General features: G+C 41.5%; 1 protein-coding gene and 1 long non-coding RNA gene across 2 annotated transcripts in view; both read right to left on the bottom strand.

Annotated features, from left to right (window-relative positions):
* Positions 1–6,852: 6,852 nt before the first annotated feature.
* Positions 6,853–14,276, bottom strand: LOC135273175 (uncharacterized). Its single transcript, XR_010340999.1, has 3 exons — positions 14,053–14,276; positions 10,731–10,766; positions 6,853–9,277 (listed from the first exon to the last, which is right to left on the bottom strand). It is a non-coding gene; the product is annotated as an uncharacterized LOC135273175 (long non-coding RNA).
* Positions 14,277–14,300: 24 nt separating this feature from the next.
* Positions 14,301–19,967, bottom strand: part of LOC135273176 (ankyrin repeat domain-containing protein 36C-like) — a 54,051-nt gene continuing 48,384 nt past the window's right edge. The window contains exons 23-28 of the mRNA XM_064372092.1: positions 18,993–19,910; positions 17,464–17,616; positions 15,873–15,943; positions 15,473–15,566; positions 14,933–14,978; positions 14,301–14,469 (exon numbers count right to left, since the gene is read on the bottom strand). Of these exons, the coding sequence (XP_064228162.1) occupies positions 14,360–14,469; positions 14,933–14,978; positions 15,473–15,566; positions 15,873–15,943; positions 17,464–17,616; positions 18,993–19,910 (1,392 nt within the window). The 3' untranslated portion in view covers positions 14,301–14,359. The remainder of the gene's footprint in view (positions 14,470–14,932; positions 14,979–15,472; positions 15,567–15,872; positions 15,944–17,463; positions 17,617–18,992; positions 19,911–19,967) is intronic.

Raw genomic sequence — 19,967 nt, 5'->3', positions numbered from 1 at the left:
GTGTAATATGAAGTTATTACACGCAGGTAAGCACCCCCCTCCCCCCACCCCACACAAACATCTTGAAAGGATATGCCACAAATGTGGAAGGTGGTGATGGCTGGAGGAATGGATATGGCTGATTTATTTTCTCCTTTGTCTTATATGCAATCTCTAAATTATTTACAATAATGTCTTCCTTTTATAAGAAAATTAACTTCATCTAAAATCTTAGTTTCTGAGAATCAGAAGATAACTTTCTATGTTTCTGCATGAAAGAATCTGAGTTTATTTTAAGATTACAGTAGTCCTTGGGGTTTCCTCAGTCTTTGGGAAGCCTATGTAAGGCCTGAAGCTTTTTTTCATGCCAGGTCCAGTGATCTGATGCAGCTGGACCTGCCGAATCCTCTGAGTGCCCCTGTCACGGCAAAGGCAAGGCAAGAAAAACAGAAAGAAAAGGAAATAAAAGAGAACTAAAAAAAAGAAGGAAAAGGAAAATAAACTTTATGTAATATATGTGATCATAATACATATTCTTATCATGCCGAGTCACTTTTATTTGACCTAACATGCCTCAAGTTATGCTCCGAACAGGACATTAGAAAGGCATTTAGTGAGCCTTTTATTTAAAGGAGGTGTGTGTTCTGATGATTACTTTGTTTTTAAAAAATTGTTTTTAACTGAAGTAATGACCTCCCCATCTGACTATGTGATACAGAGGAATTCTTCTTTTACCAGAACTCATTTTCAGTGATATGTATGATGGAAGAGGGGGCTCCTCTCCCAACCTGGCTCCTGAGGTGCAGAAGGCCCGAAATCCTTTAATTATCTCTTCTGTCTACAGAGATCAGCATGGGGTTACCTACCCACGAATAGGACCTGGCCTAAGACACAGCATGAGGTAGTTTCAATGCTTTTGTGTTGGGTCTTATTGCCAGGGGAGACTCTAGACAGACCCAGGGCAGAGTGTGCAGGTTGAGCCCCATCCTCTGGACTGTTAGTTTGAATTTGCTGTGCCAAAGCTCTGCTTGGACCATCCAAAGTCCCTCTGGAATAAGCGCTGACTGCCCACAGAGACTAGCCATCTGAACCGTGGAATGCATCCTGTAGGTGTCCGGGAAGGAGCAGGGACTTCCAGTCTTAGATCAGCCTCTGGAGTAGGGCAGAGTATCTCAAGATACGATAAGATCAGGAAGATACAGCACTGAGAGTCCTAAGGGAGGACCTCCCTTGGAGGAAGCTTGGTCGGAGGACTAGAAATTGGGATGCCCAAATAACAAAGGACTTTTTGAGAGAGCTCCCAGTTTGCAGGGCTCATCTTTGATCTCTAGGAACAGCCCCCCAAAATGAAGAAGAGGAAAAACAGTGAACCCTTCATGAGTTCTTGGCTGGGATGCCCTGGAACACAAGACAGATCAACAGGAGAAAAATCAACAAGTTAAATACTGAATAGTGTGGATCCCTTCTATATCCATGGGAATTACACAGAGAGCTGAGCGTCTCTAGAGTAGATCCAAGAGGGAGTTGAAACTTTGGGCTGAAGTATCATCATTTTCTGAATCACAGAAAGAACGGTGTGGGAAAAACTGTTATGGGGGAGAGGAATGCCTAGGAAAAGCACAGGAAATGAACAAAATGGGTCATGTTAACTTGGCACCTTCTCCACAGAAACATCTCGAGGGATTCAGTCATCCTTCTCTTCCTGGAGCAGGAATGGAGATCTCCTTTATAGATGTGAATTCTCTTGCAAAAGGGTAACTTTTCCAGCACATTTAGAGGTGGTGTATTTTGGTCTCCAACAACGGCTTCTGTTGGGACTCAGGAATCAGTATTCCTAAATAAGGTGCTTCGGCAAATTGACTACTCAGAAGGCCTCAGAAGCAGCCTCAGCAGCAAGCCTCTGTGACCATTTTCTGTCCTCCTACCTCCCACCTCTTTTCTTCCTCTGCAGCTTTCAAAGAAACCAGAATCCTCCTCCCAAAGTGGGTTATAGAAATCAGAACTCTCCCACAAAGCCAGCCATAAAACCTGAAAGTATTACTCTAACCTTCTCCTGCCTTTCTGGACAAGAGCTGGCTGTAAAGAAATTCTCTGTGCTGCCATATCTGAAAGTTGATCATAAGATCTTCATTCCAGAAGGGCCCTGCTCTATAGCTGGGAGGAAGGATTGCCACACAGAGAGGCCAAGAAGAATCTGAGCAGACAGGCCTTGCTGGGTTTTCTCACTCAGCCTATTAGCATTAGAAATTCCCTTTTCATCATATTTCCCTGGAACTGTCCATCCCTCATCAGATCTAAGCATACCAATGGGCAGCTTTCCTTGGGCCTTTTGAGTCTTCATTCTCAAGGTTTCCATGTCACATAAAGCTTTGATGAAATCATTTTTTTTTTTTAGACAGGTCTCTTTCTGTCATTCAGGCTGGAGTGCAGTGGGGTGATCATACCTTATGAACTGCTATCTCAAGCTCCTGAACTCAAGCAATCCTCCTGCCTTAGCGTCCCAAGCAGCTGTAACCACAGGCATGCACCAGCATGCCTGGGTAATTTTTTCTTTTTCTTTTTTTTTCTTTCTTTTTTTTTTTTTTTGAGACGGAGTTTCACTCTTATTACCCAGGCTGGAGTGCAATGGCACGATCTCGGCTCACCGCAACCTCCGCCTCCCGGGTTCAGGCAATTCTCCTGCCTCAGCCTCCTGAGTAGCTGGGATTACAGGCATGCACCACCACACCCAGCTAATTTTTTGTATTTTTAGTAGAGACGGGGTTTCACCATGTTGACCAGGATGGTCTCGATCTCTTGACTTCGTGATCCACCCGTCTCGGCCTCCCAAAGTGCTGGGATTACAGGCGTGAGCCACCGCGCCCGGCTATTTTAATTTTTTTTTCATAGAGACAGGGGTCTTGCTATGTTTGCCCAGGCTGGCCTCAAACTCCTGGGCTCAAGTGATCCTCTTGCCTCAGCCTCCCAAAGTGCTGAGATTATAGATGTGAGCCACTACACCAAGCTTATTATGCTTTTCTCTTGTTGGCCTGTCTTTTGTTAGAGAAGTATTGGCTGTGGCCCTGCTGAAGGGGAGGAAAGGTATTGTATGTTTCTGCCCCTATGCAGCCCTGGTTGACATTCTTCCTGCTCTACACCGACTCACTCTCACAGTCCTGGGGATGGATGAGGTGTGAGGGCGGGTGCCTGCCTGACATTCACTACCCACAGTAGACACTGTGGGAAGGAGCCACATCTGCAGGGGGCGCCATGGCCAGGACTCGGGGCTGTGGTCAGGACTGGGCATGCCAAGGAGAGGAACTGACCATGAATGTGGCACTTGCCTGTCTTTCATGGGATCATAGAGGAAAGGTGGACAGATACTTCTTGGTCATGTTTTCAAAAGCTTGGAGAGCAAAACCACAAGACAGATAGATCTGAAACAAGCATGCTTTATTCAATTTGGGAAATATGTACTGAGCCTCCACTAGGAGGCAGACACAAGGATGGACAGAGGACAGAGACTCACAGATGGCCGTGAGCTCTGGCATTTTATCCCCAGCTGCCAGCCTGGGTGAGGGCACCCCCACCACGGGCAGTGTCTCCTGCAAAATCTCAGCACCCCCAGGCCCATACACTCAGGCATTTTGCCCGTGGGACATAAAATCTTGTTCATCCACCGGTACTGTTCATTCACTTTTTTTTCAAGAACCGTCCATGGAACTTCCTCCATGTGCCAAGCATTTTGCTGGGTCTTGGAGACTCAGCCCTGAACATAACAGAAGAACCTCAGCTCAAGGAGCTTGCAGTGAACTAACTGTGCACTGTTGTCACAGCCTGAGGCTCTCACCTTGAACCTGGAGCACCTTTCCCTTATGGTCATTAACCTACCAATGGTGCCATGCCACCATCATCTTTGAGGGAGTCACTAACACTACAGCTTCTTGCTCTGGGGTGGGCAGCCTTAATCTTTCTGTGAACCTACTTCTGTACCTCCTGGAGCCTGCCAGAGCTGAGCTTTGTACGTGGGATGGGGTGCATTGTCCAGTCAGCCACCTGTGTGCAGCATAGGCCCACTGAGGTAAGCCTAGTGTTGCTGAGCCTACCATGGGTTGTTTGTGCTTCTCATCTGTCACAAGGGCCAGCCAGGCCCTTTTTAAAATTTCATCCAGCTTGACTGCTGCTGGGACAGCCTTTTCTTCTCCCTCCCTGAGCTGAAAAGGCCTGGGGTTGGGGGTAACACACCTGGCCTCTGGCTGTAGGGATCTGGGTCTCTTTCACCATGGACAGCCTTTTCCCTGCTGGCCTGATGGTTTGCATGTCAGAGGAAGACAGCTAGCCAAGGAGCCAGAGAAGGATAGCAGAGAGGTAAGAGGGAAGCACTTAGTGTTGGGGCAGAGAGAATAGGGTTTTAGGAGGGAGTGCATGGAATGGTATCACTTTTTGTAAGCTGAGAAGAGTGTAGACCAAGGAAAGCCTTGTTTTTCTGGACTGGAAAGTCCTCAGATGCAGAACCAGTATGTGTTGGGGTACAGAGGATGAGTGGTTTGTGAACCACATTGCCTATCAAGCATCTGTCTGCAGAATCTGTGAGGACAAGCCCAGCCTCGTTTTCAAGTGAATACCTTTCATTGCCTAACCCCTGCATTTGTTATTCCTGAAACCTCTACATAAAATTCATTCTGCACTTCCCAGAACAATAAACAGTCAGGAACGGCTGTATAAATGTCCAGTAAGTGTAAATACTTCTATGATCAGCTCTGGGAAGTCTCAACCTGAAAAACAGCACCATCATTTGCTGGTGTACAGAATCCAGGCACCTCTTCTTTTTAAACTTGGCTTATGCTGACATAGTTTGCGTGTTGAAATGAACCATATTACCCCATCAGGGAACTGACCCAGTAATAATCTCAGCATGATGTTAAGGAGTTAGGGCCATAATCTGGAAAGATACAGTCCCAAAAGCCATAATCCTGAATGCTGAATTCCCAAAAGACCCAAATCCCTAAAGTTTAAATCCCTAAAATTTCAATCCTTAGAGATCAAAATCCCCAACATATAATTCTGGAAAAAAAATTGGAAATTCTTTACATTTATTTACATTTTAAAAGGGGACTTATGACAAGATGGTGCCGCCGGTGCAGGTCTCTCCACTCATCAAGGTGATTCAGGCTTCGCAGCCGCCGTCCAGTGCCTTGGCCCCCTCGTGTCCCTCCCCGCAGCTCCGAACCTGTGGGCTGCGACCCTCGACCCCCTCCCCTCCCATGATCCCCGCCTGGCGACCTCTGACCCGCACAGTTCCTGCGATCTCTACCCCGCGACCCTACCCCATCTCTTCCCGTGACCCCTGCCCCGTGAGCCTCGTCCCCCGCCGCCTCTGACCGTCCTCTCCCACAGCTCGGCCGCTACTCCTTCTTGTTCCTCGGCATGGCCTACGGAGCCACGCGCTACAGTTACCTAAAACCTCGGGCAGAAGAGGAGAGGAGGATAGCGGCAGAGGAGGAGAAGAAGCAGGATGAACTGAAACGGATTGCCAAAGAATTGGCAGAAGCCCAAGAGGACACCGTATTTAAATGAGTGACCCTCCCAACCTCTCTTTGGAGCAGCAGCAGATGAATAAAGCTTCCTGTGTTGTACTATTAAAAAAAAAAGGGGGGGGGCGACTTATTAGAGAAACATAAAAAAACCCCACAACAGACCACTTCATAGGCCACTAAATGCAATAAAATAAGCAATAACAACATACATCTTTTTTTTTTTTTTGAGACGGAGTTTCGTTCGTTACCCAGGCTGGAGTGCAATGGCGCGATCTCGGCTCACCGCAACCTCCGCCTCCTGGGTTCGGGCAATTCTCCTGCCTCAGCCTTCTGAGTAGCTGGGATTACAGGCACGCGCCACCATGCCCAGCTAATTTTTTGTATTTTTACTAGAGACGGGGTTTCACCATGTTGACCAGGATGGTCTCGATCTCTCGACCTCGTGATCCACCCGCCTTGGCCTCCCAAAGTGCTGGGATTACAGGAGTGAGCCACCGCGCCCGGCCCTTACTCTATTTCTTTATGTGTTCAACACCATTTTGGGAGCATAAGCCAATCTGTTAAAAGATGCAACATGGGAGGCACTATGGCTAAAATTCTGCCTGAGTATGCGGCTGGAAGGGGGGTTGAGACGTGTAGTGGGCCCCAGTTGACAGAGGCATGCATCTCACTGTCAGAGAGCTTGGAGCAGCGTCAGCCGCCTGCATCATATGGACTGTGTTGGTGCCTGGAGAAGGAAGGCTGGGACCCTGGCTTGGGCCTTTGCCTTCGGTGCTGGTGATTCCTAAGAACGCAATGGCCTCACAGGATGCTGTGTGCCTCCTGCACAGAACTTGCATTTTAGCGGCCTAGTAACTCACTGGCCTCCCTCAGAAAACCTCCTTGAAGGAGGGATTGTGTCTTTCTTATTGACCTAGCCCAGTGTGTGCCACCAAAAAAGGGGCCTTAAGTAGTCTATATCTCTATTCTTTCCTTTTCCTCCTCTTCAAATCCTGACTTACCAGTGTATGGTCACTTCCCTGCTAGGACGGCAGGGCTAGCTCACTGCTGCCCCTCAGCACCTAGAGAGGGCCTTCGAATCACGAATTTGTTACACGAAAGAAGGAATGAACGGATGGATGTGTGACCATGAACCTTTTAGAACCAGCTTGCTATTTCCTAGCTTGGTGGGGGGGACACAAGAACCATTTATGATTCCTACTACCCCGATGTTAACCTGACTCCACTAGCCCTCACCAATAAATACCCTCATTCCCCGGCCCCTTCTCACCCTGACCACCTGTTTCCTACCTGAAGTGGGAGTGGGGTGTTCAGCCCCGTATTAGTCAAGGTTCTCCAGGGAAACAGGACCAGTGGGTTGTGTAGACAAAGAGATACATTTATTTTAAGGTTTGGCATGTGAAATTGTCAAGGCTGCACGTCTGAATAGACAAAGATACATTTATTTTAAGGTTTGACTTGTGAAATTGTCAAGGCTGCAAGTCTGAAATCTGTAGGGCAGGCCAGCAGCATGCAGCTCCCAGGAAGGGTGGATGTTGCGCTAAGTGGAAGGTGATCTGAAAAAGCAGAATTCTCTCTTCTCTCTTTCTCAGGGAAGTTCAATCTTTTTCCCACTCGCTGACTAGATGAGATCCTCTCACATTATGGAGGGTCATCTGCTTTACTCAAAGTTTACTGAATTCAATGTTCATCTCATCCAAAATATACCTTCACAGCAACATTCTGATTGATGTTGGACCAAGTAGGTATTGTGGCCTCACCAAGTTGGCACATAAATTTACCAGCTTTACCAACACATCCACCATGGTGAGCCTCCAGCTAGTCCTGCCTGTAAAGTGCACCCTACTTTTCACTACACTTAATTCCAATGTGGGAAGAGCCAAGTGGGCCCCTCATTGTCCTCATTTTTACAAATTTCTTATAGAAACTCCATGAAAATATGACTCTGACTTTCTCTGGGGAACACAAACCACCTTTCCCTCAAAGTCCAACGACTGTTTTGTGCATGTTTTACATTAAATGTTTTCAGGAACACAAAGACGCCCTCACATGGTTTATATTAGCTTCTCAAAGGTATCGGTGGAAGTTATTTTGAACAGAGATATCGGGTATTCCATTTCCCTGGGCCCAGCTGGCTTCGCCTACCCTCTCATTTCCTGCCGGTCTTCCAGCAGGTCGGGAAACAGGCCGTCCTGGGATGCTCCCGAGGCACATTCACATCAGATAAGCAGAAGGACTGCAAAGCCCAGAGGGAGAACAAGCAGGCGTATTCACTCCTTTTCTTCCAGCAGGTCGGGAAACAGGCCGTCCTGGGATGTTCCCGAGGCACGTTCACATCAGATAAGCAGAAGGACTGCAAAGCCCAGAGTGAGAACAAGCAGGCGTATTCACTCCTTTATCTCCTCCAATCCACGTGGTCACTGCAGAAAGCTTTCCATTGCTGGTGGCGGGTTTGCCGGACTCAGAAGCTCATAACATATGTAAAGGAAAGATCAAATGAAACAAATGCAAAAAGTGCCTCGTGGCTTAATGGTTTGCAAAAGTCCCTCCTTACTTTCTTAATCATGGGCCGTGGTACTTTTCCTTCTTACAACTGTCCTACAACCCACTCTTTGCTCCAGGGTGTGTGACAGTTGCCTGAGCCTGTTTCCCACCCAGGGCCCCCCTCTCTGTTTTAAGAGCCCACATTTCCTCCCTCATGACCATTTTGAGTGTTGCCCCAGCTGGCCTCATAACCGTGGGCGCCATGTATGGAAAGCCCATATGGAGAGTCAGCCTCCAAATTTTGTTTTCATCCTTGCAACAAGCTTGGCCACAGATATTTCCTCCCCTCTTATAGATAAGTAAACTGATTCTGAAAGCTTAGGTACCTCGGCCACAGCTACCCAAGCAGACAGGGCCAAGGCAAGATCAGGACTCAGGTTGGCCGATCCCAAAGCCCTGTGGTCCCTGGCATGCTGAGGCAGAAGTGGAGAGTGTCCTTCCAGTTCCTCTTTCTCTCTCCTTCTTCTCTATAAGACACCTGATCTCAAGAGCTGAAACTCTCCAGCTCCTCCCCTTCTGCCCAACATTGCTTTATTTCAGATCAGATTAATAAAGTTATCCATGATGAGGTGTGAATAACTGAGGTTGATAATGTATTCCTTCTCCCTGGGGTAGTACGGGAGCTTGGCAAACTGTTTATCTCTGCCTGAGGCCCAAGGAGTGACACCTTCTCATCACCCCAAAACATTACAGTTCTGCATGAACCAGTGGGTTCGTATCTAGTAATGAAATTTGGTGTAAGGGCATGTGGCTAGGGGAGGTTTTGTTTAATTTCTATTTGTGGGAACACAAAAGAAACTTCCTTCCTCCTCTAGGAGGCATCACCCTGTACCATGTTTTGCTCATAAGCTTGCCTGAGAGCCTCTCTTTGGAAGAGGTCAGGGACATATTCTCTGAATTTGAGGCAGGAATGCAGTCTCATTTATTTCTATGTGCCCACAGGGTCTGGCACATCAGAGAGGCCCAAGAAATCCTCGGTGAGCAACTCTCGAGTTAATGAATAGGCTCATTTGGTTGCTCATCCAAAACAAGGTGATTGAGTATCTCTGGTATGTTGGCCACTCTGCAATGTGCTGGGGACACAGGTGAAAAGATAGACATGATTTCTGCCCTGAAAAGATAGACACAAATCAGGGGAAGCAAGACAGTGTGAATGTGACATACGGCAGTGACCTACCCCTGCCTGAGGCTCACGGAAGGCTGTGGCAGGGCTCAGTAGATGCAGGGCAAGCAAGGAACTGTAAGAAAAGAGAACAGCACACACAAAGGGCTGGAGGTGGTGGACGCTGCATGGTTGAGATACTGCAGGTGTCCGGATATTGCAGATTCTACATTGTAACCAGAGAATGTTGCAAAATGGGAGAAGTAAGAGAGGATTCTAGAGTGTTGGGCCAGATCCCAAAAGGTCTTGTCTGCTAGTATTTTTCAAACTTGTCTTGACCGTAATTCACAGGTTAAAAACAATACATCTTACAATCAAACTCAGGGCACACACCTAGGCATGAATCCACAGTCACAAACAACACTTGCCCTCATCATGCGCAAACCACTCTAAAGTATTTCTATTCTATTCTGCTTTTTAAGTGCTGGTTATTGATTTTACAGCCTATGACTCTGCACACACCCTTGTACGTCATGGAAGGGCATCTGGACTTTATCCCAAGGTGAAGAGGGAGCCATTGATGGATTTTAAACCGAGGAGTGATGTGGTCTAGCTTCATTGGTGATAGGACACTCCAGCCACTGCAGAGGGTGGACTGTGGTGGGTGTGAGGAGGGGTGATGGTGGGATTCTGGGGGAATTTTTGGCTTTTCTGTTTTCTATAATGTAACACTTTTATAGTGAGTATGTATTTTTATAATCGAAGAGAATAAAGATTTAAAAAAGTGCTTTAAGAAAAAATAATCAGAGGGCAAGCCTTGGTTTTGTGCTCGGATAGTGCTTTCTGTCTCTTCCATCATTATACTGTCATCGGGCTTGCATTTCAAAGAGGAGAACTGATTTCTAATTCCAGTTTCTCACTGAGCACTCTTGAAGACTCTGGCCAGGTAAAACTAGAGTTTGGAGCACACGAGAAAGTTGGGACAAATGGCTCCCAGCAACATGAGTCATTACTTCCAGACTTTGAACTGCTTCCTCTAACTAGTCACTGATTTACACACACAATGCAGATGATTCAAGTGCCAACAGCCAATAACCTATAAGCCAAATGACATTAGGCTGGGGCTGAAAGAAGTCAGGCAGCAGGCAGGCAAATCTTTTGAAGAAAACTGAATCCAAGATCCACAACCCTGGAACTATGTGCCATTGGATCTCCAACAACTCTGAGGATCATGGGTTGGACAAAAGAAATTTTTATTAAAACATGTTTAATTGGCTATTCGTGTACTTTATGTCAGAATTTCCTGTTTTGTTGTTGACTTCTTTTTACAACTGTAAATCTCCACTTTCATTCTCCTACCCTCAGATAGCGATCATGAGGATCATTCACTCTCTTCCTATATTTTCATTGCTTCCAATTTCTAGCTAGGGTGTTTGTGTTCAGGGCAGTGCCATGCGCACACAACATGGGAGGCAGGAAAGTCAGTTAACAATGTGTTCAAGAAACAAAAGCCAATAAAGAAGCATTAATATGATTGATTTGCCTTTGAGTCAGTGAACAAATATCATCCCCTCCACGCTTTGCCTCACCTGTCTTTTCTAATGATTTCATCAGTTAGTAGAGACCTGTTTAATGAGAAACAAAATATGTTAACAGCCTAGTAATACAATTTTGTTACCTTTCAGATTTTTTTTTCATTTGTCAGCATACATTCTTGTTTTGTTTTTGAGATGGAGTCACCCTGTTGCTCAGGCTGGAATGCACTGTCCTGATCTTAGCTCACTGAAACCTCTGCCTCCTGAGTTCTGTGATTCTCCCACCTCAGCCTCCTGTGTAGCTGAGACTACAGGTATTCAACACCATGCCCAGTTAATTTTTGTATTTTTAGTAGTGACAGGGTTTCACAATATTGGCCAGACTGGTCTTGAACTGACCTCAAGTGATCTGCCCGCCTCAGCCTCCCAAAGTGCTGGGATTACAGGCATGAGCCACTGCACCCGGTCAGCACATATTCTTGTAATGCCCCAAAACCTAAAATTCAATTAAAAAAAAAAAAAAAGAGGAGAGAGATCCAAGATGGCTGATCACTAGCAGCTCAGGCTCGTAGCTCCCAGTGAAAGCACAGAGAACGAGAGGACGCCACACTTTCAGGTGAATATTTGTTGCTCACGGACCAAGAGATTCCCAGCGGAGGAGGCCCATGGGTCGCCAGGGCGACTCTTGTGGCTGGCACAGCAGTTTTGCTGGCACCTTAGTGCGGCAGTTCTTGGTGCAGAGTCCAGATATTCCCGGGCAGAAAAGCACCATCAATCTTAACACCGCTGTTTTGGCCGGCGCAGTGGATTGCTCAGATTTCGGCGCTGGGAATCGACAAGTTGGACGTCTGCTCAGAGACCTAGTTAGAAAGTTGGTAATTACAAAGATGACAGAGGGATAAATATATAATGAAGGGAAGAAACCAGCCTAAAAAGGCAGAGAATACTTAAAATCAGAATGCCTCTCCCTCTGCAGGGGATTGCAATTCCTCATCAGTAATGGAACAAGGCTTAATGGAGAACGAGTGTGTTCCAATAACAGAAGCAGGTTTCAAAAGGTGGGTGATAAGAAACTTCTGTGAATTCAAAGAACTTGTTCTAACCCAATGCAAACTAAGAACCTTGAAAAAAGGTTTGATGAAATGTTAACGAGAATGGACAATTTAGAGAGGAATATAAGTGAATTGATGGAGCTGAAAAACACAACACGAGAACTTCGTGAAGTATGCACAAGTTTAAATAGTCGAATTGATCAAGCAGAAGAAAGGATATCAGAAGTTGAGGACCAGCTCAGTGAAATGAAACGAGAAGACAAGATTGGAGAAAAAAGGATAAAAAGGAATGAGCAGTCTCCAGGAAATATGGGACTATGTGAAAAGACCTAATTTACGGTTGATAGGTGTACCTGAATGTGACGAAGAGAATGAATCCAAGTTGGAAAATACTCTTCAGGATATCATTCAGGAAAACTTTCCCAACCTAGCAAGGCAGGGTAATATTCAACTCCAGGTAATACAGAGAACACCACAAAGATATTCTTCAAGAAGACCAACCCCAAGGCACATAATCGCCAGATTTAGTAGGGTTGAAATGAAGGAGAAAATACTAAGGGCAGCCAGAGAGAAAGGTCAGGTTACCCATAAAGGGAAACCTATCAGACTTACAGCAGATCTCTCAGGAGAAACCCTACTAGCCAGAAAAGAGTGGGGACCAATATTTAACATCCTTAAAGAAAAGAACTTTCAACCCAGAATTTCATATCCAGCCAAACTAACCTTTATAAGTGAAGGAAAAATTAAATCTTTTGCCAACAAACAAGTACTTAGAGACTTCACCACCACCAGGCCAGCTTTACAAGAGCTTCTGAAAGAAGCACTATACATATAAAGGAACAACCAATATCAGCCTTTCCAAAAATATATCAAAAAGCAAAGAGCATTAACACAATGAAAAATTTACACCAACTAATGGGCAAAATAGCCAGCTAGCATCAAATGCCAGTATTAAACTTATATATATTCTAATTGGATAAAAAGCCAAAACCCATCGGTATGCTGCATCCAGACCCATCTCACATGCAACGATACACAAAGATTCAAAACAAAGAGGAGGAAGATTTACCAACCAACCAGAGAGTAAAAATGAACAAATAAACAAAAAGCAGGAGATGCAATTCTCGCCTCTGATAAAGTAGACTTTAAAGCAACAAAGGTCAAAAGAGGCAAAGAAGGACATTACATAATGGCAAAAGGATCAATGTAACAAGAAGAGCTAACGATTCTATAGATCAACGAGACAGAAAATTAACAAGGACATCCAGGACTTGAACTCAGACCCAGAACAAGTAAACTTAATAAACATTTATAGAACTCTCCACTTCAAATATACAAAACATACATTGCCACCTCACACCTATTCCAAAAGTGACTACATAATTGGAAGTAAATCACTCCTCAGTAATTGCATAGCATTTCGTAGGTTTAAATGAAATATTGGTTGGCTGCTTGTTTATTTTCTTCCCTTATTCCTTCCTGTCTACATCATTAAGTATAATTATTGGTATAAAAGAGGTTTTCAATACCCATTACTAAACTGCATTCTAGCCTGGGCAAGAAAGCAATACTCCCATTCTCTCTCTCTCTTTCTCTTCCTTTTTCTTCCTCTTCTTCATTCTTTCTTTCTTTCTTTCCTCCAAAAAAATAAAAATAAAAATAAACGAATCTGAAAAAAATTTTTTCTTTAGAACCTAAAGGTCAAGATTATTTAAATTGGCTTTTTGGGGCTTTTTTTTGTCATACAGAATCAGGATAAAAAATAAATAAATAAATAAATAAATAAAGAGAGAGAGAGAGAAAAAAACAACAACTAGTTATTGATTTAGATTTTACTCATTAGTAGATTCTAGTGCAGAAGCTATAGAGCCGCAGTCCCCAACTTTTTTGGCACCAGGGACCAGTTTTGTGGAAGACAAAATTTTTCCACAGATGGGGGTTTGGGGAATGGTTTCAGGATGACTCAAGCACATTACAGTTATTGTGCACTTTATTTCCATTATTATTACATCACAACACATAATGAAATAATCATACAACTCATCATAATATAGAATCAGTGGGTGTCCTAAGCTTGTTTTTCTGCAACTAGATGGTCTCATCTTGGGGAGATGGGAGACAATGATATATCATCAGGCATTAGAGTCTCATAAGGAGCATGCAACCTAGATCCCTTGAACATGCAGTTCATGATAGGGTTTTCACTCCTCTGAGAATCTAATGCCTTCACTTATCTGACAGGAGGCAGTGCTCAGGTGGTAATGTGAGCAAGGAAGAGTGACTGTAAATACAGATGAAGCTTCACTGGCTTGACTGCCACTCACCTCCTGCTGTGCAGCGTGGCTCCCAACAGGTCTTGGACCCCTCTGTAGCCTGCGGGTTGAGGACTCCAGCAATAGAGGACCCAGATTGAAATTTAGAGGAAGATAGAATGAAAAAGAAAGAATTGTATTCTTTATCTAAATGATTTCATAGTTAGCTAAGATAAAGTCAGTAAAAGTTGAAAAGTTTACCAGCATTAATAAGAATGAAAAATATGCACAATATGCAATTACTTTTAAATATAATTTGCCCATAGTTGCACACTGAATTCCTTATCATGGTAGTTAAGTATCAGAGCTTCTGGTTTTCTCACTCTTCATTCATGTATTTACCAACCATGTGCTGAGGTACTAGGACAAGCACTGGAATTACAAGATGAAGATGATACAGTCCACCACTCAACAACTGTATGCTATAATCTGAAAAACAAACAGGCAATTCCCATAGAGAGTCATAGATACAATGACAGGCATTTATCAGAAGACACAGAAGGGATACTAGCCCAGGTTTGTGTCAACATTGTAGGCTTTTTGGTGGAGGTGATTCATAGGTTGATAACTGAAGGATAAAGAAAACATACGTAGGCTAGAGGGAAGAAGTAAATGCAAAGAGCTGGAGATGAGGACGATCACTGTGGAGCTCCATGTAGTCTAGTGTGGCTGGATGCTAGAACAAAGGGGCAGAGTATGGTGAGTGGTTAACAAGGCATAAGTATACTCTTTCTTATGATTATGTTTTCACATTTTTCACTAAAGGGATATCAGAAAAAATATTTAATGCAGTTTTTATTAACCAAGCAATGGAGAGGAATACAGTACACTACTTACATTTTATTTCAGAAATCAATGATTTGAATTTAATTCATAAATTTTGGCAACATACCTTCATCTACTTCTGTAGTTTCATTTTCTTGCAACACATGTTGCATCTGAAATAAATCAAATATTACTTATAATGTTTCAGTCAAACAAAAGACATTACCATGTAAACCTGTTGTAAGTCAAGGAGCAACTGTACTGTAGATTGATCATTCCTAATCTAAAAATCTGAAATTCAAAATGCTCCAAAATCTGAAACTTTTTGAGCATAGACACGACACCACAACTGCAACATTCCACACCTTACCTCATGACAGGCTGCAGTGAAAACAGTGAAAACTGTTACCTGCAAAAAATTACTGTAAAACATTGTAGAGAATTACCTTCCAGCTATGTGTATAAGATGTATAAGAAACATAAGTGAATTTCATGTTTAGGTTCAGGTACCATCCCCAAGATATTTCATTAGGTATATGCAAATATTCCAAAGTCTGAAAAAAATCTGCTTCTGGTCCCAAGCATTTTGGACAAGGGATATTCAGCCTGTCCTACTGGAAAAATAAAATTCCTTTTCAGTATGATAGAAATTAAGAGATTGGCTTACCAAAGTTGAACTTTGCATGATTTTCTGAAGCTGCTCAATTTGGTCGTCTTGCTTTTTAATTATATTTCTTATCGTGGAATTTTCTATGTGAAGCCTAAAATGTGCATTTAAAAATAATTACTCTCATATACAAATGTTTTAAAATCATGTAAATTCTAAACAAACTTCTGAAGGTATAGTTACACAAATTCTTAGAGATTTTAAAAAGATGTTTGGGCAACTGTGTCATTTTTCTACCTAGGAATAATGTAGAAAAATGCTGTGAGTCAATATAGTTTACAAATCAAACTTTTCCTTGGCTTCACAAAGGCATACTTATTATCATAACTGATAACAATTCTCATACTACAGTGCTCTTTTGCTTTATAAATACTCAAGTTATTAAGTGCTCAAACCGTACTTTTGTACATAGCCTTCTATATTCTCAGCACATCTTAAAGTCGCTGTAAGTTGATCCTGCATTTCCTGAAACTAAAACAAAGAATTAAAAACAAACCATTTACATTTGGAAATGACCTAAATGTCCATCAGTAGATGAATAAATCAACAAAATATAATATATATAAAATATTGTTTTAGACTATCACAGTCTTTTTTATTTAAAAAAGGTCATAATCCAGGAAAAATCATCCCATTACCTGTTTTTTTGTAACTAATTTTACTGGAACACTGCTATACCCCTTCAATCCACATATTGTTTATGGCTACTTTCAGGCTATAACTGCAGGGTTGAGTTATTTAAGAGGGATCTTACGGCTCACAAAGCCTTAAATAATACTATCTGGCCCTGTACAGAAAAGTTGACTGATCCATTCTCTAGGACTAAAACACAATATTCTTCCTGCTTTTGAATGATATTTTATTAGATAAATACTCAAATTTACAAACTGGTAAAATGTGGAAAGATAAAGGATTACCTTATGGTAAACATTTATATTTTTGAATTCCAAACACTACCACATCAACTATAATTTTAGTTTTTTGTATGTATGCATTTAGTTTTATTGTAGCAAAGCAACTTGCACATTTTTAATATTTAAAACTAAGCATCATCTTTCCTTTGAAGGAAAAGTTCAAGAAATTTTAAAAATAAGCAGGAACAAAATTAAAACAAAGTCCATTCCAAGTAAGATCTTACAAGATCATACTGACTCTCCCATTGAGTAGCAGGACTCAAGGCATCATTAAAAGAGAAGTCATTAAAAAGCATCATCCTAAACTGCAAGGTGTCCATTAAACATGCTAAAGGAGAAGCCCTGTTGTCTAAATGCCCACTTAACCCACCCACACATCTCAAACCCACCCTTTGCTGATCTTCTATAATCCCCTTTTTAGTTTTTTTTAATAAACAAGAGAAAATAGATACATGTTGGCAAATGCTAACTGTCCATGTTCATGTAGAAACAGAGTGTACTCTCTGAGCCCAATACAGAGTAAGGATTTTCACCAAAATAAAAATTTATTCAGTAGAATGGCCTTTCTGTACAAAATTAACCTGAAATCTATGAAATAAGTATACACAGGTTCTTTATTCATTCAGAAAAGTAGAGATTAAAAATAAGATAATTTTCTGAAACATTCCATTAGACATTATCCTCTGAATTAATCTGGCTTTTCTCATCATGGCAATAGAGAAACCACTAAAAACAGACTAACAGGAAAAAAAAAAACCTCTCTGAACTTATGTGAGAAAGGATGCATGATTCTCAACTTTCCTAAGGTTAAATATTTAAGGAAAAAATATTTGTATAAAAATGGCAGAATGAAAGCCAGAGATTAACAAATAGGTGTATTATAAAGATAATAAAATTTTTATAAAATTACTTAGAATGAAAATACAAAAGAAAGGCATCCACTATAAAATTTTAATAAAATTACTTAGAATGAAAATACAAAAGAAAGCCAGCCACTAAAATTAGTACCCCAAAAACTTTATATTAGTTAACCACCTACAGATTAACTGTTGTTGGCATGTGAAGTTTCATACATACTTGACTTCTCATCTGGCCTGCTTTCTTCTTTGAATCCTCCAGCTTACTTTCTAAATGGACGGAGTGATGCAATGATGCATCCACCAAAGTTTTTGATGTTGATGCTTTGTGTAGGGCATCATCCCGTTTTTGTTGAAGTTGTCTCACAAGTACCTGATAAGATGTTATTTTTGTTACTGGTTTTACAAATCACCTTATTATTGAACCGTTAATAATATTTAACTCTAAAGTATACACTTTGAAAAATATCACCACACAGACAGATTCACCTTCTTTTCCTCATATGTACACATTCCTGTTTATTACTGAATCCCATTAAGGATACAGAAGGTGTTATCTTCCTATCAAACTAGTATTGTTACTCACGCAACATATTCAGCTCACTAGTCATTCCTCCCCTGTTGAATTTGTAGTGCTTAAAAACCTTCTGAAGTCTCAAAAAGAAATGAGTATGTGGGTGGGACTGATGGTAGTAAATTACACATTGTGGAATGATTTCCCTCTTTTTTTTTTTTTTATTAGAAACTCAAATCAACCTCAGAGTTCCTCACATTAAATCATCTGCTTAAATCCTTCCAATAGATTTCTATCACAGAACAAAAGTAAAATTCCAATGGTTTTAGATGATCTAAGTAACCTGCCCTCCACCTCCCGACCTGACCTCAGCTGCTGTGTCTGACTACTCCATTCCTACTCTACATGAATCCTGCCACTCCTCATTAGTCTGAAATCCTCCTTAGTCTGAAAATTGGGGCATAGCATCACAGATGGCTATGCCTCTATTTGTCCTAGACAAAGTTATATCCAAATGATAGTAATTAAGCCTTGATGTAAAAATTATAAGCAAATTTTTCATAAAAACAACAAAGTGAATTATAAATGCCAGTAGGAAGATTAAATCAAATACAGTTTGGCTAAAATTTACCACATTTTCCTCATACTATAAGTAAAGTTAGATGCCTTTAAAGGGTGGAATGATCATATCTATATATAATTTGAGATTGAAATAGTTTCAGATTTAAGACGAACAGTTTCAGATTTAAGTCAAATTGACATGAAGAAAAACAAAACTGTACTGACTAAGATATATTTAAAGCTACTGAAGAAAAATAATTATGACACAGGGAGTACACTTCGGTTCATCTGGAAAATCTGATATTAACTGTCAAAGTACCCCACTTAATTGAATAAATTTCAAAATACCATTTTAGGTATATGCATTTCCATATATCTGATTTATCATGGTCTTAAAATGTGGCAACACAAATACATTAAAATTATTATTTCAGCAGTATAAGACTACATTAATATTAGTCTATAATAACAAAATTTCATAAGTGACACATTGACTTTAATCAGAGGAAAGCATCTCTCAGTTCTAACTGATTTGCTGGAAACAAGGAATGTTTCTAAGCTGATATAGCAGATATATTTATCATATATATCCTTTTTTATATTCAACTAGATTCAACATTTAGCTGTAACCAAATATTACTTTAAATTTTACTTATATTTTTCTTGATACTCACTTCTCTTTCTGCTTTCTCTCTTTCATACTGACATTGTTTTTCTTTCAATTGATTAACTTCATTGATCAACCTCTGATTCTCTTCTTCTAGCAAAATACAGAGCTTTCTGCACTCAGCTTGAACATTTTGTACTCTAGCATCACATTTGGCTTGAATATTCATTAATGTTTTTTCTTGATTGTCAGCTTTGTTGTGAGCATCATTCAGTTCCTGTTGAAGCAACATACTTTGTCTATGTAGTTGACATAATCTTTCCTGCTTTTCTAAGCATTTTTCTACTTTATCTTGGCCATTTTTGTACATTTTTTCAATGTCCTTCATTTGACACTGTGTTTGATTTAGGTCTCTTTGCATGCATTCAAAAACCAAAGTCTTGGCTTTCAGAGCCTCTCTTGTGTAACAGAGCTCAGTTTCGAGGCCACTGGACTTACTCTCAGCTTTATAAAGTTGCTGAGAAAGAATCAGAACATGAGAATTCAAATTTTCCTGTAAATGACAACATTTATCTACTGTGCCCTGGAAAGCAAGCTCTTGGTCTCTTTCTGATGACTGACTTTGATCATGATCACGTACAACAGCATTCAGTCTACAACGGTATGATTCAATTTCTCTTTCCAGTCTTTGGTTGCTTTCCTTTTCCTTCTCCAGTTTGGAATGGAGCACTGTGTTCTCATCTGTCAGAGCAGTAAGCCGTCCACTAGAACGGGCTATCATTTTTGTTAATGTTTCCCCAATCCATTTTAGAGTCTTTTGAAGGTCTTCATTCCTCCCTTTTATAATTTCAATGTCTTTTAAATATTTCTTTTCCAGGTTTTGATTTTTAATTGTGTCTCTTTCCATCCTAAGCCTGGCAATTGCATCTTGCATCAAGTGGTTTTTATGCAACAGGTCTTCTTCTTTTCCATGACTATCAGAAATCTAAGCAAAACAAAGAAAACTTTTAACTAGTATTAGGATAACATATTATGATTGCTT

The sequence above is a fragment of the Aotus nancymaae genome, unplaced genomic scaffold, assembly GCF_030222135.1.
Source record: "Aotus nancymaae isolate 86718 unplaced genomic scaffold, 86718_ANA_hifiasm-v0.15.2.pri h1tg000341c, whole genome shotgun sequence".
Taxonomy (NCBI): Eukaryota; Metazoa; Chordata; class Mammalia; order Primates; family Aotidae; genus Aotus; species Aotus nancymaae.
Note: the sequence above shows the minus strand (reverse complement) of the source record. Positions and strands in the feature narration are given on the sequence as shown.